The 26,124-nt window shown below is 44.7% G+C and overlaps 2 protein-coding genes across 14 annotated transcripts in view; one reads left to right on the top strand and one right to left on the bottom strand.

The window, feature by feature from the left end:
• Nucleotides 1–21,312, top strand: part of TUBGCP4 (tubulin gamma complex associated protein 4) — a 42,333-nt gene extending 21,021 nt beyond the window's left edge. For 2 of the 4 annotated variants that reach the window (XM_050967225.1, XM_050967223.1), the window contains 11 exons: nt 470–635; nt 2,755–2,879; nt 4,057–4,107; nt 6,431–6,536; nt 7,292–7,399; nt 7,703–7,841; nt 9,837–10,014; nt 11,479–11,613; nt 16,207–16,323; nt 17,286–17,425; nt 18,134–18,645. In XM_050967225.1, the coding sequence (XP_050823182.1) occupies nt 470–635; nt 2,755–2,879; nt 4,057–4,107; nt 6,431–6,536; nt 7,292–7,399; nt 7,703–7,841; nt 9,837–10,014; nt 11,479–11,613; nt 16,207–16,323; nt 17,286–17,425; nt 18,134–18,146 (1,278 nt within the window). In that variant the 3' untranslated portion in view covers nt 18,147–18,645. Of the gene's footprint in view, nt 1–469; nt 636–2,754; nt 2,880–4,056; nt 4,108–6,430; nt 6,537–7,291; nt 7,400–7,702; nt 7,842–9,836; nt 10,015–11,478; nt 11,614–16,206; nt 16,324–17,285; nt 17,426–18,133; nt 18,646–20,926 lie in introns of those variants that run through there. The other 2 variants (XR_007776242.1, XM_050967224.1) reach the window with 2 other exon arrangements.
• A 661-nt stretch (nt 21,313–21,973) lies between these two features.
• TP53BP1 (tumor protein p53 binding protein 1) overlaps nt 21,974–26,124 on the bottom strand; it is a 79,550-nt gene continuing 75,399 nt past the window's right edge. For 8 of the 10 annotated variants that reach the window (XM_050967185.1, XM_050967179.1, XM_050967178.1 and 5 more), the window contains 3 exons: nt 25,160–25,359; nt 22,974–23,119; nt 21,974–22,332 (listed from right to left, as the gene is read on the bottom strand). In XM_050967185.1, the coding sequence (XP_050823142.1) occupies nt 22,124–22,332; nt 22,974–23,119; nt 25,160–25,359 (555 nt within the window). In that variant the 3' untranslated portion in view covers nt 21,974–22,123. Of the gene's footprint in view, nt 22,333–22,973; nt 23,120–25,159; nt 25,360–26,124 lie in introns of those variants that run through there. The other 2 variants (XM_050967180.1, XR_007776240.1) reach the window with 2 other exon arrangements.

The raw sequence follows: 26,124 nt of genomic DNA, 5'->3' as shown, positions 1-26,124 counted from the left end.
ACTCATCAGTACCAAGACAACTGGTTGAAATACTGATTAGAGAGTTATGAAGTATCTAGATTAACATAAGGACAAAGTAATACTGCTCTGTTAAGGAAAATCATGTATTTCTTCTTTACAGAATTTCTGAATATGTTAACAGAATACTGGATAAAATAGAACGAATTAATATAGCACTATATTTTCAAAAAACCTTTTCATATGCAACTATCAAGGAAACAAATTACTCAAGGGGTGAGGGACTGCTGGCATAGATTAGAAGCAGGCTAAAATACCACTGGAATCAGTTAGACTTACCTGTATCTGAATAATGTAGGGTGGATTTGCCTTTTTTCCACTTTATTTACATTGGTTTTCCTCATGTTTTTTTGTCTGATGCACCTTTCTGTCTGTTCCCCCAAATCCCTCTTTCTGCCTGGCCTTGTGTTTTCTACTGCTTCCCCATTCATCTCCTTGGGGGTTGTGACAGCGCCTGATTGAGGAGGAGAACATGTTAGCACCATCTCTGAAACAGTTTTCTTTGCGAGTGGAAATGTTACCATCATACATTCCTGTGCGGGTTGCTGAGAAAATCCTCTTTGTGGGAGAATCAGTACAGATGTTTGAGAATCAAAATGTGAACTTGACCAGAAAAGGTAGGAAACAACTGCCCTGTCGGCTTGTTTACTTGGCTCCCTGCCAGAACTTGGCTGCCCCATGGTCTTTGTTCATTTTAACTGCAGAGTACTTTCCAAAGAGTTGTCATACATCTCTCAATACTATGATCTTTGGTTTGTCTGGACCCAGCTGAGAAGAGTGTTAAATAGTTGGTTCAACTCCAGTGCAAGAACCAGCACTTTCTTTGGACTTACAAGCCATGCTTTGAAGCCATGGAAGTTTGTACTCCCTCCCATTTAGCTCTTAAAGTCGTGGTTATCACAGCAGCCAAGAGTGTGTATTCAGCTATTTCTGGCTGATCTACCCTTCAGTGTTTCATAGAGAAAAGCTTGTCTATATCCAGACCAAAGATCCTGCCAAAAGGATGCCCAAATTCCATCTCATCCAGTTCCCTAGTCGTCTTCCCTTCCCCTCCCCAAATCTCACAACTTTCCAGCAGAAGCGACATGGCACAAGTTGGATATAAAGAGGCTTAGAGCAACTATCCGTATCCAATCTCGTTAGTGATATAAACTCTGTTCTAGCACCTTATTGTGTAGAAATCAGTTCTATCAGACGAGGCAAGCTCTCAGAGTTGATACGATGAATGCTTTCCTCTCTGAGACCTGCCACAGAGCTCCATTCAGATTTTCACTGAGCCCTGCTCTCTCAGCTTTGGCGTCGTGCACAGATGCCAGTACAGGGACAGCAGTGGCCATGTGTCCATCCCCCACCCTGGACAAACGACTTCATAGCTATTAGGACCACATGCAAAAGTTTTTCAGACAATTGTTGGGGAGGCAATAGTTACCCCTGAAACTTTGTAGCACAGTTGACTTTGTGGATGCAATAAAATCTGTGCACTATCAAAATCAACAGATCCTTTGCTGGCAAACTTCCTGAATGCCTCCTTCCCACTGCCCCCCACCTCATTTCAGCCTCCCTTAATATTTCCTCTTCACCAGAAGTGGACCCCCATCAAGCATCCTTCCTGGAGAGCCTCCCACCTTGGGCTCAGAGGTCTTTGTGGCGATCCCAGTGGGAGTGTACACTGCCACACCCCTGCACAGTATCTCCCTTGCTTATGCCCCTCTGTTCCATCTGAACTATTCCTCAGCCAGTAAGTCAGCTGACACACACACTAGTTTGCCAGCACAAGAGTGTTTGCCACTAGCAGGTACAGTAATAGGTGGCGTGGAGCTGGTAGCTGAGGGGTGGTGAGGAGTGCAGCTACCACATCTCCCTCAACCCCATCCAGCAGTCCATCCATAGATCACCACCTGGTATTCCTGCTCTGATGATCCACCTGCTGTTCATCAGAGTGAATACTAGCTGGTGAACCATCAGTGTCTCGCCAGCTGAGGTGTGGTGCAGCTGAAGCGGGGAGGGGGGGGGGTTATTATTGGTGGGGCAGGGCACATGCGAGAGTATGGGTGGGGGAGAAGGGGTGGTAGGATCAGAGTCCATTCCTGGGTAAGGGAGATTCTGTGGGGGGCCATTCCAAAAGAGGGCATGGTGTGGTGGGAAGATCAGAATGGGACTTGCAGCCAGCAAACTAAGGAGGTTTGCCAGCTGAGGCAGTTGTCACAGCTGAGCCAGCCAAGATGAGCCTGCATCTGGTTTTGGGTAGGGGGGGCGCAATGTAGACACAAAGGCAAACCTTAGACCAGGTGAGGGTGACTAGTGAGAATGCTCTCGATTGTTGGTGCTTCATTCAGTGTTCTTGTGTAGACAAGGCCAAAGACAGTAAGAGAGGGGTTTGGTTTTTAGTTTAGTTGGTCAAAAAATCTGATCTGAGTCCTGGATTGGGATGGAACTAGCAGGAAACGTCATTGCTTGCAGAGTGACAGATGCTTTGCTATTGTGACAGGCAGCTCTGTAGGCTGTCTGGAAATATTCCACTTACCAGATGGCCTAGAGCTATAGGTAAGTAGTATTTGTTGTCCAATGAGTAAGCGACTTTGGGCATGAAGGGCTGGTACAATGTTCCTAGCAATCCACACACACACCCTTCCCAGGCAAAGGCTGCTGAACAGATGTTAATAGCTTACCTGGAAAGTGTCTTGCTTTCTCGTGCTGTTTTACTTCAGTTCAGATGCTCTTCTCTTTCCTGGGTAGGCTCCATCTTGAAGAACCAGGAAGACACTTTTGCTGCAGAGCTACACCGCCTCAAGCAGCAGCCACTCTTTAGTCTGGTGGACTTTGAGGCTGTGGTTGACTGGATTCGGAGCACCGTTGCTGAGGTAATCCAATGTCGGGGGTCCTGGGTCCACAACTCCTACCAGGGGCTTAAACACCTTGGAACCCTGTGCCTCTCCCTTTGCAGCTTAGAAACACCACATGGACCAAGTCTTTTGGGAGGGAATGTGCTTGAGGGAATCCTGAATAGACCCCAAGGATAGCTAGGGACAGAAACATGAGCCTCTGGAGAGCTCCTTGGTTCTAGAAGACAGGGTGTGTCAGAACCTGCAGAGCAAGTGAGCTGCTGGGGAAGGTGGGACACACCAGAGCTCATGAGGTGAATAGGCATGGAAGGACCAGGCAGTGGAGCTGGAGACTTTACAGGGCTCCTGAGCTTCATGTTGTGTCAATTTTTAGTGAGACAAGGAAATTAACGGACAACTATTGCTTATTTGCTGTGGGAGGAAAAAAAGGCGTTAATGTGTCCACAGACTTCAAAGGTTTTTGACTTCTAAAACTGTACTGAGAGAGAGGAGATAATGCTGGAGGATGTTTGTTTGAATTTACATTGATACTGTACTCATTTATTTACAAGATTATATGAAAAGTGAGTATTTGAACATTTACCTACCCTCCTTTATTTTTTCATTTCCATACTTTTAAATACTTAGTTAAAATATACATATCAAGGAGAGTTAAAGTCCAAAACACCCTAAGAAGCAACTTTATTGAAGTTTTTGTCTGTTAATTATAAAACTTGTCAACAGAGCCCATATCAATGGGAACCTCAAAGGAATAATGTTAGTCCTGCCCATTTACCCAAGCCATCCCCCTGAGGGAAGTGAATTGGAATAAAGCATTTCCTGGAAGGAGGGATGGAGTTGGTTTGGTAACAGAGTTTGACTCCATTATAATTTGTTATAATAGCTGCTTGTATTTGACTGATATTTAAGAAATCCTGGTTGCAGTTTACTGCCAGAAGTAATCATGCTGGTGTGAGTTAAGAGGGTTCATTAATTAGTAACATAGGCTGCCAACAAACAGATGCTCCCTCTTCCTATTCTGCCCTAGTATTGGATGGATTCAGTTATATGTAGACTTTGTTTTTAAAAAAAAAAAAAATGCTCATTATCGTGGTATCCTGAGCGTGGTAGCTAATGTTATGATTGAGTGGGTTCAGTTAAGAACACTCAGTTTGGAATGCTGGATTCTGCTGAGCATGTTCTGGTTTCTCCTTAGCACCTATGGAAGCTGATGGTAGAAGAATCAGATTTACTAGGACAACTAAAGGTAATACAACTCTTTCTCTGAAAAAAGCTGAAATTGAGAGAGTTTTAAATTAGTTCTTTCCTATCCAATGTCAGCACTCATTTTCTGTGTTTGCCTCCATTGGACAAGGCTGTTCTCCCCTCCTATATCCTAAAAATGGGAGCACATGGCATGATCTTTCAGGGTCTACGATAGAATCAGAGAAATGTAGGGCTGGGAGGGAGCTTAAAGTCATCAAGTCCAGTCCCCTGCACTGAGGCAGGACCGAGTAAACCTAGACCATTCCTGACAGATATTTGTCTAATCCAGGAGTTCTCAAACTTCATTGCACCGTGATCCCCTTCTGACAACAAAAATTACTACATGACCCCAGGAGTGGGGGACTGAAGCCTGAGCCACCCATCCAAGCCCCATGGCCCTGGCTGGGAGTCCAAAGCTGTAACTCAAGGGCTTCAGGTGTGGGGGGACCTGTAACCTGAGCCCGCCACCCAGAGCAGTGGGGCTCAGGCTTCAGCTTTAGTCGTGGGCCACAGCAAGTCTAATGCCAGCCCTGATGACCCCATTAAAACAGAGTCGTGACCACTTTGGAGTCCCTACCCACAGTTTGAGAACTGCTGGTATCCTGTTCTTAAAAACCTCCAGTGATGGGAATTCCACAACTTCCCTTTGAAGCCTGTTCCAGAATTTAACTACCATTATGCTTAGAAGGATTTTCCTAATATTTAATCTAAATCTCCCTTGCTTCAGATTAAGGCCATTATTACTTGTCCTACCTTCAATTGACATGAAGAACAATTGACCATCATCCTCTTTATAAACAGCCCCTCGTGTATTTGAAGACTACTTCCCACCACACCAAATCATCTTTTCTCAAGACTAAATTTGTCCAGTTTTTTTAACCTTTTTAAACTTTCCTCACATCATGGACCATGAAATCTGGTCTTTTGTGTACTTTTACCCTATGCTATACGGATTTCATGGGGGAAACCAGCGTTTTTCAAATTGGGTTCCTGACCCAAAAGGGAGTTGTAGGGGAGTCACAGGGTTATTTGGGGGGGAGGGGGGGTTGTGGTATTGCCACCCTTACTTCTGCCCTGCCGTCAGAGCTGGGCTCCCGGCCAGTAGCCGCCACTCTCCAGCTGCCCATCTCTGAAGGCAGCACCAGCAGCAGTGCAGAAGTAAGGGTAACAGTACTGCAACCCTCCCCCCCCCCCCCCCCCACCACACACACAAATATCCTTGCAAACTCCCGACACACACACACTCCTTCTGGGGTAAGGAACCCTACAATTAGAATACCGTGAAATTTCAGATTTAAATAGCTGAAATGATGAAATTTGATTTTTTTTAAATCCTATGACTGTGAAATTGACCAAAATGGACTGTGAATTTGACAGGGCTCTACTCACGGATAAGGTTTAGAAAACCTGATCATTTTTGTTGCTATCCTCTAGCCTCTCTCCAGTTTTTCCACATCTTTCCTAAAGTGTGGCTCCCAGAACTGGACACACTGCTCCAGGTGAGGCCTCACCAGGGCTGAGAAGAGCAGGACAATTATCTCCCATGTTTCACATACAACACTCCCGTTAATACACCCCGGAATATCAGCCTTTCACAGCTGCATCACATTTTTGATTTATATTCAGTTTGTGATGCATTATAACCCCAGATTCTTTTTAGCAATACTACCACCTAGCCAGTTATTCTCCATTTCATAGTTGTGCATTTGATTTTTCCTTCGCACTTGTCTTTATTGAATTTCATTATGTTAATTTGAGACAATTCTCATTTGTCATTGTTTTGGATTCTAATCCTGTCCTCCAAAGTGTCTCCACTCCCTCCCAGGTTGGTGTCATCAGCAACTTTTATAACCATACTCTCCACTCCATTATCCAAGTCATTAATGAAAATATGGAAGAGTTCCAGAACCAGGACTGAACCCTGTGGAACCCAAGTAGATATGTCCTTCCAGTTTGATAGCAAACCATTGATAACTACTTTAAGTATGGTCTTTCAACCAGTTGCGCACTCACCTTATAGTAATTTTATCTAGACCACATTTCCGTATGAGTCATTCTCTAGGATTCATCCATGTGTGTGTTTTGCAATCTGCATCTTGGAGAGCAGCAAGACACCACAGACCTTTGGTACTTAAGATGGATTCTTCCCAAAACCAGAAATCCTTCTCTGGAGATTCAGGTTGTACAGCTGCTCTTGAAAATGGTACAAACTGCAGTCTGTCCAGTAATGAAAGCAGATACTATAAACCAGGAAAGGTAAGTGGGGATTTTATAATTTCTGTTCAGTTCTTTAGAGTTTTGAATTTAAATGTTTTTCTTTACAGATTATTAAGGATTTTTATCTATTGGGGAGAGGAGAATTGTTCCAGGCCTTCATAGACACTGCACAGCACATGTTAAAAACCCCACCCACAGCTGTAACTGAACATGGTGAGTAATCATCATTCAGTTGCCAAGACCTGCTCACTCTGCCCACTGTGGCAAGAGGACAGCGAGCCCTGCCCAGCACAGCAAGTGTGAGACTCGTTCAGTTGTGTGCTAGTGCTTGTGCTCAAGTATGAGACTCGAGCAGCCACCAAGGATGAACCTGTATTTTCCCACTGCAGCATGCAGCTGTCTTAACATTGCTCTGGATAGGGTCCATGACATCAGAGCTAAGCAGATGTAGGTGGCAGTATACTGAAGAGAACAATCCTGCACTGTCCAAGGAGTAAGATCAGCTAAATGGGATCTAAAAGGACTTTTCCTTCTCTTATATTGATCATTTACCAAACAATTGCCTAGCCATTTGGTAAATTACTTTGCAAACACAAGCAGGTCATTTATTTGGATTAGTGCACAGAGAGAGAGAAGCTGCCATCTTGGCATACAGAAGCACCCCCTTTACTTCTTAGAGATGATGACATGCAGTTGCTGAACTAGAATGTAGAATGTCATACAGACTGGCCATCCCTTCGTGACTCTGTCAAGTATCCCATGTGGTAGGGTAGGTCAGTGTTCCAAAGCTGAGGCAGGAAATCATTGAGAGGGATGGGAACTCGTTGCAATTTAGAATATTGCCTTTGAGTCCCAGCATGAGCTACTAAGAACTGAGTAGACTTCTCAGCTTCTGGCCCCGTAGCAACTCTGTGGTTGTCAGTTGTACCTTGATGCTCTCTTTGACATTCATGCTCTTTCCCTATCAGATGTCAATGTTGCGTTCCAGCAGTCTGCTCACAAGGTGTTGCTAGATGATGATAACCTCCTTCCTTTGCTCCACCTTACCATTGAGTATCATGGAAAGGAGTATAAAGGTATTGACTTGTGCCTGCTTGCTAAGGGTGGGGATAGTGGTGCTGGCCTGCTTCAGTCTCTCTATTCATACTGCAGACTTTTAGGATTAAGAAATCTTAACTGTGTAAGCTCCCTTTCCTCTTTTGCCTTCATGACTCAAAAGTTTCTCCTCCCTCCCCCACACCACATTGTACCTTTGGATGCCCTGCCGCTGCTGCCTCTTCTCATTCAGTCCTTCCCTCCTTTGTTTTTTTTCCAGATTTGTCTCCTCCCACTAAAAATCTATACACAGGTTATAGTTCAGCAACTCCATTCTTTTCCAGATGCTTCTCAAGCTCGTGAAGGGCCTTCCCGGGAGTTATCTCCCCGTGAAGCCCCCACGTCTGGTTGGGCAGCTCTGGGACTCTCTTATAAAGTGCAGTGGCCATTGCACATCCTCTTCACTCCTGCTGTCTTGGAGAAGTGAGTACCCAATCCTTGTCTGCTCATGTAGGCATCCCACCTCTGAAGTTTCAGGCATGCTGTGATTCTCTATCCTTCACACTGAATGAAGGAAAAAAGCTTCATTGCCTTTGTCTGCTCTCCAAATTATTCGTTATAACTTACTTACATTATGGCCACTTGTTGCTGATGTCATGGTGAGTGCGGTAAGGTACTGCTAAATTTGCTTCTCCCTCAAAAATGTGTCCATCTACAGCTCTACTCCTTCCTCCTCATGGTGAAACTCCTGCAGAGCACTAACAGAAAACCCCTGTAGCTTGATAGGTGTATCAATTGGTTGATAAAGGTTCAGTCTCCTGAGTGGCTACAGCATCAAGAAGGTTATTCCCAGTATCATTAGAATGTGAGATCTGAGGCACACATGAGAAACTATTGCAATTGATCACAAATCCCTTTATTATAAATCCACTAAGCAGCTAAATAGTCCCACAAACACTGGAATACAACAGCAGGTTGAGTGAAGTGTTTAACCCTGTAACTGGCATCAGATTTCCTGCTGGGGAACCCTAGAGTGTCAGTCGTGATCTCCTCCTCCTCCTCATCTTCATTGTCATCACCACCACCAGTGGGTCTTGTTTTGGCATCTCCAAAGGCACACAGGCTGAGATACAGCTTTTATAATGTGTAACGCTGATGCCCACTTGGGTTCATATACATTTATGAAGGTTTCATCTATATTTTATCTGTTTCTATACCCCATTAAATTTGGGATGCCCCATTTTCCATAGGTTAACTTTTTAGTTCCTTTTCTACCCGTTAACATTTACATTACTCAATCACTATAACAACTTGTGGTTAGCACTTTACTGACATCCTATGTCTGCAAAAATCCCCCAAATACTCTAACTGGCAAATGGCAATATATATTTCCTAAATATCAGCAGTTAACACTGCTGTTCCTGTGAGTGTTTCATCTTGTGACAAGGTAACTCAGGGGTAAGGCTGCATTTTAGTCACTGGTATTTTTAGTAAAAGTCACAGACAGTAAACAAAAATTCACATTCCTTGACCTGTCCATGACTTTTACTAAAAATACCAGTGAATAAAACTGGGGGGGTGCCTTCCCGGGGGCCCCATGGGTGCTGGGGAAGGGGGGGCAGTGGCACGTGGCCTGGGACCCCCCGCTGGTGCTGGAGGGGAGTGGCAGTATACTGGTGGGGATGGCAGGCTCCCTACCTAGCTCTGTGCCTTTCTCCCCCCTTTCCCCTCCAGCAGCAGAGTTTGGGTGTGGGAAAGGGCAGGGGATGGGGTGAAGAGGGCTCTGGGTGGTGCTTACCTGGGGGGCTCCCCAGAGATGGTGACATTCACCTTACTCAGGTGGAGGCACTGCCCTTGCAGCTACCATTGACCGGGAACTGCAGCCAATAGGAGCTGTGAAGCCAGCGTCACGCCTCTGCCTAGCAGCTGAGTGAGGGGGATGTCGCCACGTCCGGGGAGCCCTCCTCACCCCGTCCTGTGCCCCCACCCACCCCAAACTCTGCTGCAGGAGGGTGTGTCGGGGGAGCAGTGGCTTGAGACTGCCCCAGCAGCGACTGGTGCATCTAGTGCAGGGGCTGCCCCTGAGCCAGGCACACTGGCCTCTGCAGAGGTCACGGAATCTGTGACAAACCTGCAGCCTTACTCATCGGTTAGCTACTCATGTCAGTCTATTTCTAAGCCTGAGGCCTTGTTTGACTAAGCTAAATATCTTGCAGGCTTTCATTTCACCCCTGAATCCTCATATACCTGATTTTTTTTTAATTATTATTATTGGCTATACCCTGAGTTCAATATCATTAAGGAAAAAAACATTTCTATTTACAGGGCTGGGCCATGCCCCCACCTGTTCTGCATGTTGCTGTTCAGCTCTCCTCCTTTTCGTCTCATGTCCATGTTCCAACCTTTGTCTGGTGTGGGACTTGGGCTCCAAGGAAGCCTTTCTTTTTCTTGAATGGTTGATATTTGTCTTGGCTGCAGATACAACGTTGTATTCAAATACCTGCTGAGTGTGCGGCGGGTCCAGGCTGAGCTGCAGCACTGCTGGGCTCTCCAGATGCAGCGCAAGCACCTGAAGTCCAACAGAACTGATGCCATCAAGTGGCGTCTGAGGGATCACATGGCCTTCCTTGTGGATAATCTTCAGTACTATCTGCAGGTTGGGGTGCAGAAGAGGATGTGGTGTGCCATTTAGTCAGATAAACAAGAAGAGGGAAATGAAGGGGAGGCACTGAGCAGGCGTCTAAATCTTCTACAGCAAGACTCAGATTATACTACACACTATCTTTTCCTGGGGAGTTTGCCTGCAGGTTGTAGGGAGAATGGTGGATAGGATGGGGCGAACAAGGACTTAAAAGTGCAAAGCAAGAGCTATTAATTACTGAGCTGAGGGACCATCTTAAAGCTTGTGGTCTCGTGAGCCAGCAGAGCAGTAAGTGAATGCTATACAGGAATTCCAGCTTTCCAGTGATACCTAGTGTTCATAGGTGGTGTCTGATACCATCCTGCCTTTCTCGCCTTCAAAGTCAGCCACAGCCTGAGTTCAGTGGTTGCTGTTTTGAGCATTGTTAGAAACAATGCTGTAAATCTAGTTTTCAGCCTGTGGTCCATGAACCTCTGGGGTCCGCAGACTGTGTCTGAGGGGTCTGCAGAAGTGTTTTTACCATAGAACAGTGATTTTCAACCTGTCTGTGGACCCACAGACTATGTTTAAGTTTTCCAAAAGGGTCTGCACCTCAATTTGAAATTTTTAAGGGAGTCTGCAAAGGGTAAAAGGTTGAAAACCACTGCTCTAAACATCTGAGCTTGAAACTGCAGTTTTCAAAGGGTAAAAATTTAACTTCTAGTTGCCAGGATTTTGTGAGGTTATTGGCTGTTAAAATCACACTGGCACTGTGCAAAGAAAGTAGAAGCATGAGGGGTGAACAAGACAATGATAGTAGCAAACTGATTCTGAAGTGCAAAAAACTTTATTTTTGTTCAATCTAACTATATAAAAAGTCACAAACCTTAAAAGAAAATTATTAAACTCCCCCTTCAAGTGATAGTTAAACTGAAAAAATATTTAACTTCCGCAACCGTGTAGCTGATATTTTCTCCAATTAGCTTAATTGGGCAGTCTCAATGCCTCTTGCATGTGGACACAGGGACTGCTAATGACAACAGTATGGGACGTAGGTTGGCTTCCAGAATTTGGGTGAGAGCTACAAAGGGCCAAATTAACTTTTTGTGAAATTCTTTAAAAGTTACATAATTAACTAAAAGATTGAAAAAATAAATTGTTAACTCTGCTTTAGAATCCAATATTTCATGGTTTGCCAGTAGAAAAAAGTAGGTGAGAATTTAATTAAATATTTAACAGTTTGAAAGGTGTGAACTTTAAACTGGTTTTTAGAAATTTTGGGGCAGGGAGGACTAGGGGGAGGGCAGAAAATGGTCCATTTTTGACAAGCTGTACCAGTAATTCACAGATCCTAGATTAAGGTTCAGACTCGTCTGAGGTATGGCACTCCTGAGATTTTTCCAGCTCTTCAGGCAGGTTGAGGAGGCCAGGTAGAGATGGAATTGCTCCCAGCAGGTAAGGAAAAGTAGTACTAATGAGATTTCTGTACCTGCCTATCAGGTGGATGTGCTGGAGTCTCAGTTCTCACAGCTTCTGCTACAGATAAACTCCACTCGGGATTTTGAGAGCATCCGATTGGCTCATGATCACTTCTTAAGTAACCTGTTGGCTCAATCCTTCATCCTGCTCAAACCTGTAAGTAGATTTTGCTCTCTGGTTCTTTTCCACAAGATACCCTAGGGGTTTTATATTCCATTGTGAATAGATTTGATATACCAATAACATTTCTCATATTCATATAGAGAAGGTCAGAAGGGACCACTGTGATCATCTGTGACCTCCTGCATAACTAATTCCTGTTTGAACTGAAGCATCTCTTTTAGAAAAACATCCAATTTTGATTTAAAAATGTCCAGGGATGGAGAATCCACCACAATCCTTGATATGTTGTTCTAGTGGTCAATGATCCTGACTGCTAAGTTACCTTATTTCTAGTCTGAATTTATCTAGCTTCAGCTTCCTGCAACTGGATCTTGTTATACCTCTGTCTGCTAGATTAAGAGGCCATTATCAAAGTTTTGTTCTCCTGTATACTTAAACTGTAATCAAGTCGCCCCCTAACCTTCTGTTTGAGGAGCTTGGCCCCAGTGTCGCACAGAGCTCGTGTTCAGCTGCTTATCCAAGATGCTCCCCAAATCTTTTTCAGAATCACAGCTTCCCAGGGTAGAGTCTCATCATGTAAATAGGGTCTGTGGTGTTTGTTCCTAGATGTCTACATTTGCATTTCATCATATTGAAATGCTTATTATTTGCTTGCATCCAGCTTACCAAGATGTTCAGATCGCTATCAGTGATCTGTCCTCTTCCTTATTTACCACTTCCCCAGTCTTTATCATCTACAAACTTTCAGTTTTTCTTTTAGGACAATCATTCATAAAATTGTTAAAAAGGATAGGGCTAAGAACTGATTCCTGCAGAGCTCCCCTGGAAACACATCTGCTCGATTTATTATTCCCTGTTCAGTTACATTCTGAGACCTTGCAGTTAACCAGTTTTTAATCCATTTAATGTGTGCAATGTTGATTTGTATCTTTATAGTTTTTTAATCAAAATGGTGTGTAGTACCAAGTCAAATGCCTTACAGAAGTAAAAGGTAACAGTGCTGATATAATCTACTTAATCAACCAAACCTGTTATCTCAAAAAACATACCAAATTAGTTTGACAGGATCTGTTTCCCATGAACCCATGTTTATTGGCACTAATTATATTACCCTCTTCATTATTTTTATTAAAGGAGTTCCATAACAACCATTCCATTATTTTCACCAGGATCAATATCAAGTCATCCCATTTACTCTTTATAAATACTGGCTCATTTACTTTCTTCCTGTCCTGTGGAACCTCACCAGTGTTCCAAGACTTAATGAAAATCAAAATTAATGGTCCAGAGAGCTCCTCAGCCCTCTTAACTTGCAATTATGTGTGTTTTTTATAATCTGGACCTATTTATTTAAAAACGACTTAAAGCAGATAATATACTCCTGAGTTACTGTTAGAATGGAAAAGATTTCATCACCGTATGATATGATTACATCATCTGGCTTTTTCTCAAATATGGAACAGAAATATCCATATTGAACACTTCTTTTTCTTCAGGGACAGTTCTACCATGTCCATCTAGTAATGGTCCAAAAGACCATTTAGGATTTTTTGTCCTTCCTAATATACTTTTAGGTTCCTTTTTATTGTCCTTAACGCTGCTGGCCATATATTTCTTCTTGTGTTCTTTTGCTTCCCTTACCAATTTTCTACAATTCCTAGCTTCTACTTTATATTCATTTCTATCAACTTCCCCTTTTTTCCATTTGTAATTTATCACTGCTTTCACTTCCGTTCTAAGCCATGTTTTTGGTGGTCTTTGTTTTTGGTTTTTTTAAGCAGTGGAGTCTTTTTTTCCCCTCAATTGTGGGTTTTGGGGTATCTAGTAAAGTTCAACTTATTCCCCCTTTTTTGTGCAAATTCTCGCAGCTGATGTGTCTCATAATTGTACCCAGGTATGTGAAACTGGCTCTCTTAAAGTGCCAAGTTATATATTACTGGTTTGGACTTCATTTATTATGTGCAAATAGTATGAGCAAGTTGTCATTTGCACTTACGCAACCACTAAATTTTATCAGTTCCTCTGTCAACATGAGGTCTAATATAGAATTCTCTTGTGTTGGGTGCATCATTGCATGAGATAGAAAATTGTCATCTGTAATTTTTAGGAATGTCAAGGACATTTTAATACTGGTAGCATGAGACTTCCATCCTGCTGCTCAGATTGAAGTCCCAGCTAGGGTCATCCTGCTCCTTAATGTAATGTGGTGGTCTGCATCATATACCTACTAATACCCCATCTTACGTTTTATCTGTAAGCATTCAATGTCATTGGCTTCAGTGACTTGGAAACAGGTGTTTCCATTTTTGACAGTGTGCCCTCTCCCCTACGCTGTCCTTCCTAAATAGTGATTTTAACATTCCCAACACACAAGTCTACTTGGTTTCAGTAATACTACATAGGTCTAATATATGCTCTAAATGAACAATTCCAATTCCTCTTATTACCCAGGCTGCTAGCAATGGACAGTGCAAGTACATTTTCTAGTATCTTGTATAGTCCAGTTTTAACCTCTACGATGATAGGGCCCCCATTACTTCCTTTCTGAGAGTATAAAAACCATAAGATATTATGTAATATCCCAGATATGATCACCCCAAAGCCTTATATAGGGAAACTGGCACCTTATTTCTTAGGACCTGTTGCTTCCTTGTATGTAGCCCAAAATTGTAATAGCCTGTTTTGCTGCCGTGTTTTATTTCACACACTTATATTATGGTATTCTAGGTTTCTCCCTGGCTTTGAGTATCTTGGTTTGATTGTATTTCAGTAGAGGTATTAGCTGCTTTTCCCCCCCACAGCATTTATAGCCAGATAGGACCTTAGATCATTTACCCTAACCTCTGACATATATTGGAAGCCACAGTTTCACCCAGTTACCCTTCATTGAGCCTGCTAACTTATTTGACTAAAGCAAGTTTTCCAGAAAAGCATCAGGCTGGATCTAAAGACAGCAAGAGAATGACAATCATTGTTTATAAAAAAAACTGTGCCTTCGTCCCAAGCTGAATTCTACAAAACTGGGTGATGAGGCAACAGAATGGCAGATGAAATTCAATGTTGATAAATGCAAAGTAACACACATTGGAAAACATAATCCCAACTGTACATATAAAATGATTGGGTCTAAATTAGCTGTTACCACTCAGAAAAAAGATCTTGGAGTCATTGTGAATAGTTCTCTGAAAACATCTACTCAGTGTGCAGCAGCAGTCAAAAAAAACCAAACAGAATGTTGGGAATCATTAAGAACGGGATAGATAGTAAGACAAAAAATATATTGCCTCTATATAAATCCATAGTACACCCACATCTTGAATACTGCATGCAGATGTGGTCACCCCATCTCAAAAAAGATATATTGGAATTGGAAAAGGTTCAGAAAAGGGCAACAAAAATGATTAAGGGAATGGAACAGCTAAGGGCGTATAGAATAGAGGTCCATAAAATCATGTCTGGTGTGGAGAAAGTAAATAAGGAAGTGTTATTTACGCCTTCTCATAGCACAAGAATTAGGGATCACCAAATTAAATTAATAGACAGCAGGTTTAAAACAAACAAAAGGAAGTATTTTTCCACACCTTGCACAGTCAACCTGTGGAACTCCTTGCCAGAGGATGTTGTGAAGGCCAAGACTATAACAGGCTTCAAAAAAGAACTAGATAAGTTAATTGAGGATAGGTCCATCAATGACTGTTAGCCATGATGGGCAGGGATGGTGTCCCTAGCCTCTGTTTGCCAGAAGTTGGGAATGGGCGACAGGGGATGGATCACTTGATGATTCCCTGTTCTGTTCATTCCCTCTGGGGCACCTGGCACTGGCCACTGTTGGCAGACAGGACACTGGGCTACATGGACCTTTGGTCTGACCCAGTCTGGCTGTTTTTAGGTTCTTATTTTGCTTATTCATGCCCAAGTTTCTAGTCTTCCTTTGTCTCCTTTTCAGATCATTAGTCCTTGCTAGGTGACTCAGCAGGGAATCATATCTATCCCCCTAATATTTTTCTGTTAGACTCCCTAACAGATTGTAAAAAGTGAATTTTAAAAGTCAGTGACCCTATTTATGCTGTTTTCTTTTTGTGTTTCATTTTAGATGAAAATCTTTCAGGCTCTTATTGCTACGTTTGTTTCAAACACCTGCAGTGGATCGTTTGTTTAAAAATTGTTTTCGCTCACATTTTAAATTGTGGCAGCATGTCTCATTTATACAAAACCCTCAAATGTTAGGCTATATTTAAGCTGCGTCCCTTCAACTTTATTAGTATGATTTTAGATTATCAGCTTTCTAAATAAAAAAAGTTTGATTCAAAATATTCCATATTACAGCACTGAAGTGTCCTAATTTTAAAAGAGGTTATGTGTAGAAGTAGTGGGCTCTCTGTTCATGGCTTTAAGGAAAGGAAGGGGTGAGAAAGTGGAAGAAGTTGAAATTTATAAAAGGTATTGGAGGGAGGGCAGCAAATGACACTATGCTACGTTTCTCCTCCTCATAGGATATTCCTGGTGTTTTTGAATAGTCAGGTCAAGCAAGACCCAGTGAACCAATGTGGGAAAATGCCCTCTCATTGGCTCTGTTTTTGGCATCTAATTTTAAAATTGCTTTGTTATGACTTACTCTCTCTGCAGGTTTTCCATTGCCTGAATGAAATCCTGGATCTGTGTCACAGTTTCTGTTCTCTGGTCAGTCAGAATTTGGGCCCATTGGATGAGCGTGGAGCTGCACAGCTGACCATCCTGGTAAAGGTGAATCTTTGTCCATTCAGGTCCTCTCCTCCTTCCTGCTTTTGAGTCTCAAGGTCTGTACTTTCACCCTGCTGTATCAAACACTAGAATGTCATGGACCTAATCATCATCATAGGACCTAATCAATCAGCCATACCATCAGGGGCTCATTCACCTGCACATCTACCAATGTGATATATGCCATCATGTGCCAGCAATGCCCCTCTGCCATGTACATTGGCCAAACTGGACAGTCTCTCCGCAAAAGAATTAGTGAACACAAATCTGACATCAGGAATCATAACACTCAAACCAGTAGGAGAACACTTTAACCTGTCTGGTCATTCAATGACAGACCTGCGGGAGGCAATTTTGCAACAGAAATGCTTCAAAAACAGACTCCAGCAAGAAACTGCTGAGCTGGAATTGATATGCAAACTAGATACAATCAACTTAGGTTTGAATAGGGACTGGGAATGGCTGAGCCATTACAAACATTGAATCTATCTCCCCTTGTAATATTCTCACACTTCTTATCAAACTGTCTGTACTGGGCTATCTTGTGTATCACTTGGCCTCTCACAGTTGGTAAGACAACTCACCTTTTCATGCTCTCTGTATGTGTGTATATATATCTCAATATATGTTCCATTCTATGCATCCGAAGAAGTGGGCTGTAGCCCACGAAAGCTTGTGCTCAAATAAATTTTGTTAGTCTCTAAGGTGCCACAAGTACTCCTGTTCTTTTTGCAGATACAGACTAACATGGCTGCTACTCTGAAATCTGTTAGAATGTCATGGGGGAAATAGCTAGCTTACCTTACAGTGGAGATGGCACAGTGTCTCACGTTCCTGTCAAAGGCCACTTGTATCTGGAAGGAAACGTCACTGTAGGTCCTTGAAAAATTGTTTTGGCAGCAGTGAGGGTCAGAAAGCCACAGTAACCTTAGCATCCTCTTGTTCTGGTCTCCTGTAACTTGCAGGGCTTCAGCCGTCAGTCCTCTCTCCTCTTCAAGATTCTCTCCAGCGTTCGCAACCACCAGATAAACTCTGACTTGGCTCAGCTGCTGCTCCGCCTGGACTACAACAAATACTACACCCAGGCTGGCGGGACCTTGGGCAGGTAGGAATATGCAGCACTGAAGCCCTTAAGGGCATCAGGCTTGGTGGTAGCAGCAACTCTGCTTTCTGAGATTACTGAAACAAAGTGGATTAACTAAGGCCACGTCCAGACTAGGAATTAAAATCGATTTTAGATACGCAACTTCAGCTACGGGAATAACGTAGCTGAAGTCTAATTTCTAAAATCGAGGTACTCACCCGTCTGGACGGCGCGGCATCAATGTCCGCGGCTCTCCGTGTCGATTCCGGAACTCCGTTCGGGTTGATGGAGTTCCGGAATCGATGTAAGCGCGCTCGGGGATCGATACATCGCGTCCAGACTAGACGCGATATATCGATCCCCGAGCAATTGATTTTAACCCGCCGATGCCGCGGGTTAGTCTGGACGTGCGCTAATTCTTGGTGATTTTTATTAAGAGGTTCTGTTGTGGGAGGACTTGGTAATTTTCCATCTGGGCCCAAAATTACTTATATCAAAAGGCTCAAATGGGCATTACATGGACTAAAGTGCTGCCATGTGATGGGGCCAGTGGGTCTGAATTAGTGCCACTCACCATAGCTACTACTTCCTCAGTGTACATTTACTTTGGATCAGTGCAAGCTACCCACCATGTGGTGTTGACTGATCACTGGAGCCATCTACCCACTTGCATAGAGGGAATTTCTTAGGTTATGTAATTAATGGTGTCTCTTTCCTCCTCTCTTGCAGTTTTGGGGTTTGAGCACTGAGACTCATTTTTCTGGCTGAGAACTAGTGCACAGCAAGATGCAGCAAGGACAACGGCTGCTGCAGTGAATGTATGTGGCCATTAGCTCTGTTCCTAGGGAATTTGCATTTTCCTGGCCAAATCCTTCTCAATAGCAGTTTATATTCAGTCATTGCCAGGATATCAGTATCTTCTGGAAAAAACTAAATGGGGAGAATGTCTCATGCAGGCAGTGCTCCTAGTGACTGCAGGGAGCCATTCCACTCATTGAACACAGCAGTGAGCACAGGCTCCTGTGGCATTTCTGTATCCCTGTTGTACTTCATGCCTGGTGTCATTTTCTGAAGAGGAGGAAATGCAAGATCAGCGCTCCTCCTACCTCTTCAGCCAAACTGTTAACCTTTGCCACTAGAGAAGCACAGAGAGATAAGTATCCTACTAAATACCTGTGTATGGTAAAAGGATCCAACTGTATGCACAGGGTTCAGTTTCTACAATAAATTGTTTTACAGTTGCCATGATCTCAGATTCAAACAAATCTGCAGGTATGTCTGATGCAGCAGGAAGAAATCACAGGAATTGGGTTGTAGGTGTACATTGCTGTAATGCCGGATTAGGCAGCTAACAGTGTCTGTGCAGCCTAAGGTTTGTGCAAATGCACAGTGGACTTTGTTTGAGCAAGAGACAGAAGTATGCAAGCTCGTTCTTTCTGTGAAAAGAGAATTTATCTTAACCCAAGGAGAGGTAAAGGTGGTGGTGTGGTTAGGTCTAAACACACTTGTTCTCACTTTCAGGTGACATGAACAGGCAGCATCCTCTCCTGCAAATGTGAACAAAGTTGTTTGTCTGAGCAATTAGCTGAGCAAGAAGTAGGACTGGAGTGGACTTGTAGGGGCTAAAGCAGGCCTGCACAACATGCAGCCCACAGAGGCTCACTGTGCGGCCCGCAGCGGGATTCAAAAGGCTCTGAGCTGCCCGCAGCGGTGGGGGGCTCAGAGCTCTTTAAATCTCAGCCGTGGCCGGGATTCATAGGGCTTTGGGCTGCCCACAGCCACAGGGAGCCCAGAGTCCTTTAAATCCCAGCTGCGGCCACGATTCAAAGGGCTCTGGGTTGCTCGCAGTGGCGGGGAGCTCAGAGCTCTTTAAATCTCAGCTGTGGCCAGGATTCAAAAGACTCTGAGCTGCCTGCAGCAGCGGGGAGCTCAGAGCTCTTTAAATCTCAGCCACAGCCGGGATTCAAAGGGCTCTGGGCTGCCCACAGCGGTGGGGAGCTCAGAGCTCTTTAAATCTCAGCCGCAGACGGGATTCAAAGGGCTCTGGGCTGCCCGCAGCCAGAGAGCCTAGAGCCCTTTAAATCTCAGCTGCCAGGGCTGGCTTTAGGCCAATTCATCCAATTCCCCTGAATCAGCCTACCCCTAAGAAGGCCACATGCCCAAGCCCCAGTACGGTGTACCGGCAAAAGCCAGTGTGCTGTAGCGGGGTGGCCCAGCTTCCCCAGGGGGCAATTTAAAAGGCCTGTGGCTCCCAGGCCCTTTAAATTGCCACCAGAGCACCACTGCTGGAGCCCTGCGGTAGGGCTGTGGGGCTCTGAGGGCTATTTAAAAAGTCCGGGGTTCCCGTCGCTTCTACCGCCCCAGCCCTTTAAATAGCCACTGGAGCCCCACCACTTCCCCAGGGTTCTTGTGGCTATTTAAAGGGCTGGGGTGGTAGAAGAAGGGGAGCCCTGGGCCCTTTAAATACCCCCAGAGCCCTGGGGTAGTGGGGGGTTCTGGGGGCTATTTAAAGGGCCAGGGCTCCAGCTGCCTCTGCCACCCCGGTCCTTAAATAGTCACTGAAGCCACACCGCTTCCGCAGGGCTCCCTCAGTTATTTATAGGGCTGGGGCGGTAGAAGCAGGGGAGCCGTGGGCTCTTTAAATAGCCCCCAGAGCCCTGGGGTAGCAGGGCGGGAGACGGGGGTCTCCAGATGCCTTTGCTGCCCTGGTCCTTTAAATAACCTCTGGAGCCCCACCACTTCCCCAGGGCTCCTGTAGCTATTTACAGGGCTAGGGCAGTGGAAGCAGGGGAGCCCCAGGCCCTTTAAATAGCTCCTAAGCCACAGGCTGCCACTGCTACCCTAGTGGGGGAGGCAGGAGGAGGAGGCACTCACCATACAGGATGGGCTGTAGCCCCTGTACCTGCACCAGTTGCCCGCAGCCAACCCCTGCCGCACCTCCTGCCCTGCCTCCACCAGTTCCTGTCTGCAACCAACCCTGCACCCGCTGCCCACAGCCAGCCCCTCTCCAGCCAGCCCCTCACCCCCAACATTCCTTTTTGGCCCACTGGGAAAGGAGGGTTTGTTTCTGCAGGGCTGGGCGGTGCTGGGGCGGAGTGTTTCCGCAGGTTTGGGGGGTTTCGACCCTCAGCTGTTTTCTTTGGAGTAATGTGGTCCTCACCGCTTTACGAGTTGTGCAGGCCTGCGCTAAAGTTTTACATTGTTATTTTTGAATGCAGGGGATTTTTGTATATAATTTATATTTGTAAGTTCAACTTTCATGATAAAGAAATTGCACTACAGTACTTGTTAGGTGAATTGAACAATTTGTTTTTTACAGTGCAAATATTTAATCAAAATGATAAAGTGATCAGTCTACACTTCGTATTGTGTTGTAATTGAAATCACTATATTTGAAAATGTAGAAAACATCCAAAAATATTTGTGGTATTCTATTATTGTTTAACAGTGTGATTAATCGAGATTAATTTTTTTAATCACTTGCCAGCCCTACAGTTTACTCAATCTCTTTTGTACCTACAGCCTTCTGCCAGCTATGGACTATGAGTTCTTGGTATCTGAGTGCAGCTGGCTAAGGCTTGTGTCTCACCGTGTGGTAACTGCTTGGTTGTGTGATGGGGCCAGATGCTGAACTGTTCCTGCAGGGGAAAGGACTTGCCTTATACCTGGAATCTTAAAAGTAGGGCTGTCACTCGCACTTAATGCCTGTGATTAACTGAAAACAAAATTAATGTGTTAATCACATACCTCTATGCAGAAAGGGAGGCATGGACAGGAGGTGGCTGGAGCCCCAGCCTGGCCATGGTGGGGAGGAGGAGCTGGAACCCTGCACCCCCCAGCCCAGAGCCTATATTTGAAAATATAGAAAACATCCAAAAATATTTAAATAAATTGTATTCTGTTATTAACAGTGCAATTAAAAGTGATTAATCACAGTTCATTTTTTTAACTGCTTGCCACCCCTACTTAAAAGATAACTTTATCCCTTCAAACACTGCTGCCTGTTCCAAATTTCTGCTCTGCCCTGCACTCCCAACACAGGTAAATAGTCCCCAGTGTCTATGTGCCTTCTCTGGTCTCAACCATGCCAGTCTGCACAGAGTCTAGTATGCATGCTAGAAAACAGTAGCCAGAATGGTCACAGAAAGGCAGGCAAGATAGCACTTGCTCTACTCTAGAGTTCCATGATCGCAGCAGTGCCAAGCACACCTTCACCCACTTTCATCTCAAATCCATCCTGCAAAGAGAGCAACATCAGCAAATCCAAGCTGCTCAGCAAGAGACATGCACATCCTAACCCATGCACAAACACAGCAAGGTAGTACTCAGTGCCCCCCCACTAGACCTGGCAGTTGGTTGTGGGGTAAATGCTTCCACAGTCAATTAGGGCATTTAGTTCATTGTTCTGGACTGACTTGGGCTGATATTTTAGACCTGGTAGCCACCTTTAAAGCAAGTGGGAAAGTAACAAGGTGTTTAGCAAAGGGAAATTCAGCTGAAATCCAGCATCCACTCCCGAAAGGAGCCAAGTCACGGGCTTATAGGAGGGAGGAAAAAAGTGTTACCACAAGAGATTCAACATTTATTTCCATCATAAAAGTCCAGCAAATAAAACTATATACAGTGATCCATGCATGTGGGCAGTAACACACAGACATTTAAAACCTGATTAAAAACACAGTCTTCACACCAACAGGGAGGGCAGGACACAGGGTGGCATTAGCAGGGGCCATAGTCATATTTATATTTTGGATGCTTGTTGTAGCCAACCCTCTCCCCAGCAATGAGGCTCTGAATAACCCACTCCTGCGACACAACAGGGAGACGTAATGCTTCCGCACACTTCAGGACAGCAGCTGGGCAGGACGAGTCACTCACCACCACATCAAACACCCCCAAAGCAATATCTGCAGAGAGCAGGACACAGGCTATTGTCAGGGGAAAAAAGAAAAAAGACTCATCCCTCCCTGCAGTAAAGAGATGCACGGTCTCACTGGTCCAGCAACCCTAATCAGAAAATTGTGTGTCTTGTAAAAGTTAAAAATACTCCACATCGAGGCTTGAGCTCAGATGGAGCCTCAAGTACTGAAGATCAAAAAACAAGGCTGCCGTTTGGCAAATGAACAAGCAGCTGCTGGTTCCACATCCTACGTGAACTCCATAGCTCACAGGTCACCCTCACTCCCTCTCCTGGAGAGGGACTGGAGGGAGAGGAGATTCACTGCCTGACAGCAGACCCAGAAGGGAAGCAACTGTTGACCCAGTTTTCCCTTTCTAAAAGCAGACTGGATCACCACCTGACACCACCTGAACTATTGCAGCATGCAAAAGTTCACTCCCAAAATGGTGTCAGTGGAAGAGTGGAGACTTACCCATTTTATCCAGGCAGAGAGTTACCAGTTATCCTGCCCTATGTCTGCTACCCCATCCCTGGTCTCACCTACAGCAGCCTAAGCCCCTGATCAAGTCAATTCTAAATCATTTGAACTCCACACAAGACTGCACAGGCACTGAAATACCAACTACTGGATATGAGATTCACACATGAAGCTCTCTGTTTGGTGGGTACCTTTGTTCTGGGCATTCGAGTAATGTTGTTTAACTGATGCCGCTCCCCCTGTCATAAGGATTTCTGACCAGAGCTCCAGGAAGTTCTGCTGTTGGTTTGATACCAGAAGAACCTTCAGGTTACCAAAGGGGTTCTCTCGGGGGTGCCTGGAAAAGGAACAAGAGGGTGGAAGTGGCAGATCCCTATAGACTCAAAACAGTAACTTAATTCTAGAATCACTTACTCTGGTAACCTGTCTGCTTAGTTAAATGACCCCTCACCACCCTTGGTATCTGAATGCCTCAAAAACATCAATAACTTTATCCTCCCAACAGCCCTTTGAGGTAAGGAAGTATTAACCCCTTTTACAGATAGGGAAACGGAGGCACAGACACTGATTTACTTAGTCACATGGTGAATCTATGGCAGAGCTGAGAAATGAACCTAGATCTCCTATGTTCCAGGCCATGCCTTAGCGGCAATGCCACTGTCCCTTCTCAGTGAGGATGGGGGGTGGGTGGGGGTGAGAAAAGCTATGGCTGGAGGGAATTGCTGGAGCAAAAGTATACTTGTGGTGGTCTCTTCTAATTTTTTAAGATCTTTCTGGTAGCAAGGTGCCTGCAGCTGAACCCAATATCCTGGGTGCATTTTCACCAGAGCTGCATACAGAGGGATTGTCACTTTCCTGTTCAATTAAGAGGATAACTAAAATTAGAGATGCCACTGTTTATGAAGCCAAAATTGCAGGCCTCCTACTGCCATATCTCATTGCAAGCCCTGCATTCCAGATTTCTCCTGCCCAGTGAGTATTTGGGAGTGTTGGGTTATTTCTGCCCCCGATGTATTAGCTGCATTTTCCCCAAAGAAATCTCCTCGGAAATATGAAGGAAATAACAGTCTCTTTCTAGTTCCCTCTCTATTTTTCTGTCCTCTCAGTTTAGTATGTATTTGCTAATCTAACTAACATGTTAAATATTAATCTGGTAAGGGAAAGGTTAATTTAATAAAAGTAGCAAAGAATCCTGTGGCACCTTATAGACTAACAGACGTTTTGGAGCATGAGCTTTCGTGGGTGAATACCCACTTCGTCAGATGCATGCATCTGACGAAGTGGGTATTCACCCACGAAAGCTCACGCTCCAAAACGTCTGTTAGTCTATAAGGTGCCACAGGATTCTTTGCTGCTTTTACAGATCCAGACTAACACGGCTACCCCTCTGATATTTAATATAATAGATACTGTTGTGCAACTGCTGCATTCACTACACAGCCAATCTCGAGAAATATGATAACCTATCGGCTGCTTTACTCAAGTCCATAGCCAACATCTGCTGCTTTCCTTAATTGACTACAATTGTAATTCAAATTTTACAATAGATCTAGTTTTCATGGGCTGGGTAACCCCTCTGGGGTCTGTCAAACCAAGTAATTCTAATGTTCTGGGAACTGAAAAAAGGCTTTATCTGCGCCTGTGTCTACTCTTCCCTTTCTTCATTCACTCATGAAATCACTTGCTTCATACATCTTCAAGTCTCTTCCATGGGCCCCTCCCCAAGTTGTCCTTGATTTTAACTAATTTCCCTTCACTCATGCTGTTGGAGTTCAACCTTCCTCAGAATTCCCTTTTTTCTAGTACTTGGGAAACACTGGCCCCAGAATATGGAAGCACAGGAGGTAAGCAGAGGGGACAAAAGAGATTGGCTGGTGAAAGCTGGGGGAAAGGGGGAGGTTCTAGAATCTGCTCCAGGAAATAAGAGTGAGGAATACAGCTCCCTCTGCCCAACTGCATATATTTAACCTGTTTGCTCCCCAAAAGCCCTTGTCCTGATGGAGCCCAGGATCACATGGTGCAGAGAATAATTTCTGTCCTATGGGTGGGGAGAGTGCTATAGACACAGACCTTCCCAACTAGAGAATTCTGTTAGATAGCTCCAGCTGCTCTTCTCTTCTTTATTTCAGTTTTGCTTCTTGTTGTGTCCAGGGCTAAAGGCAGATTGTCACAGGAGATGGTCTGCTCACTGCACAACCCCAAAGTATTGCTCCCACACATTAGGGAGAAAACAGGGAGTTATGTTCCCCCTTCTATCTAGTTACTTGTGACTCCCATTATCACAGTAGTGCAGCACCTCCCAATCACCAGTGTATTTATCCTCATAACCCTCTTTAACCCTACCTATGCCTTCAGATCCTGGTTACTCAGTGCTTACCACTCCAGCAGCCTTTGCTCTTGGAGGCTATAGCCAGCTGGGAGAAGATAATTACGGTAGTTTTGAAGCTGGTTGGCATGGCAACTGTCACGGACCCAGACATGAGATACACAAGGAATTCCACTGGCAAGGCACAGGAAGTACTTCCGGGTTCGGCAGTGCTGATCTGCAATCAGGAGACACTGATATGCCGCATTACACTGTGGGGGAGGCAAAGAAACAGCTTCAGAGCCTGGTACTACCGAGGCAGCAGGAAGTACCCTTCCATAAAAACTCTTGGGGGGGGGAGGGAGGAGTGCAACTAAGAGCCCTCAGGAGGCACAGAGGGCAGGAGGAGAGGTGTGCAGCTGCTCCCTGCAGGACTATACTCCACTAGCCATCCACTTAGGCATCGCACATGAAGTATATTCCCTCAGTCTTCTGTGATGTCAGGTGGTTAAGGTGACTTGGTCATCTGGCTAATCCTGAAAAGTCCACCTCTTCCAAGTTCCTAAAGTCCAAGAAATCTTCTGAGGTGAGCTATGGCCCTCTTGGGCTTTTGTTAGTCTACCACTCCTCTCCTTAATATCACTGTTTCATCTCATAAGATGGCAGTATGGGGGAACCCAGGGCCCAACCTATTCAATAATTCCCCACCCTGGGACTTCCTGTCCGTGTAACCAAATAAAAAAAGGACTTGCACTCTTTCCCAGGGCCTCTTCCTACACTACCAGCCTTCCTAGCTGGCCTCCTACTCTTCAAAGAACACTGACTCCTAGCAGTCCCTCTCAGTTTGGCTCTCCCAGCTTCCATCAGGTCCTCCTTCAACAGGAGCAACAGATCACCACTCTTCCTGGTGTTGTCTCTTCACCCTGCCTCTGTACTCCTTTAGGAACAGCATGCCTTCTCCATACTGCAGCCCTCTTTGGCCTCTTCAGAGACAGTATGAGCAGACACCTGTTCACCAGTAGTCCGTCTTTCTCAGG

This window comes from Gopherus flavomarginatus, chromosome 9 (genome assembly GCF_025201925.1).
Source record: "Gopherus flavomarginatus isolate rGopFla2 chromosome 9, rGopFla2.mat.asm, whole genome shotgun sequence".
Lineage (NCBI taxonomy): Eukaryota > Metazoa > Chordata > Testudines > Testudinidae > Gopherus > Gopherus flavomarginatus.
Note: the sequence above shows the minus strand (reverse complement) of the source record. Positions and strands in the feature narration are given on the sequence as shown.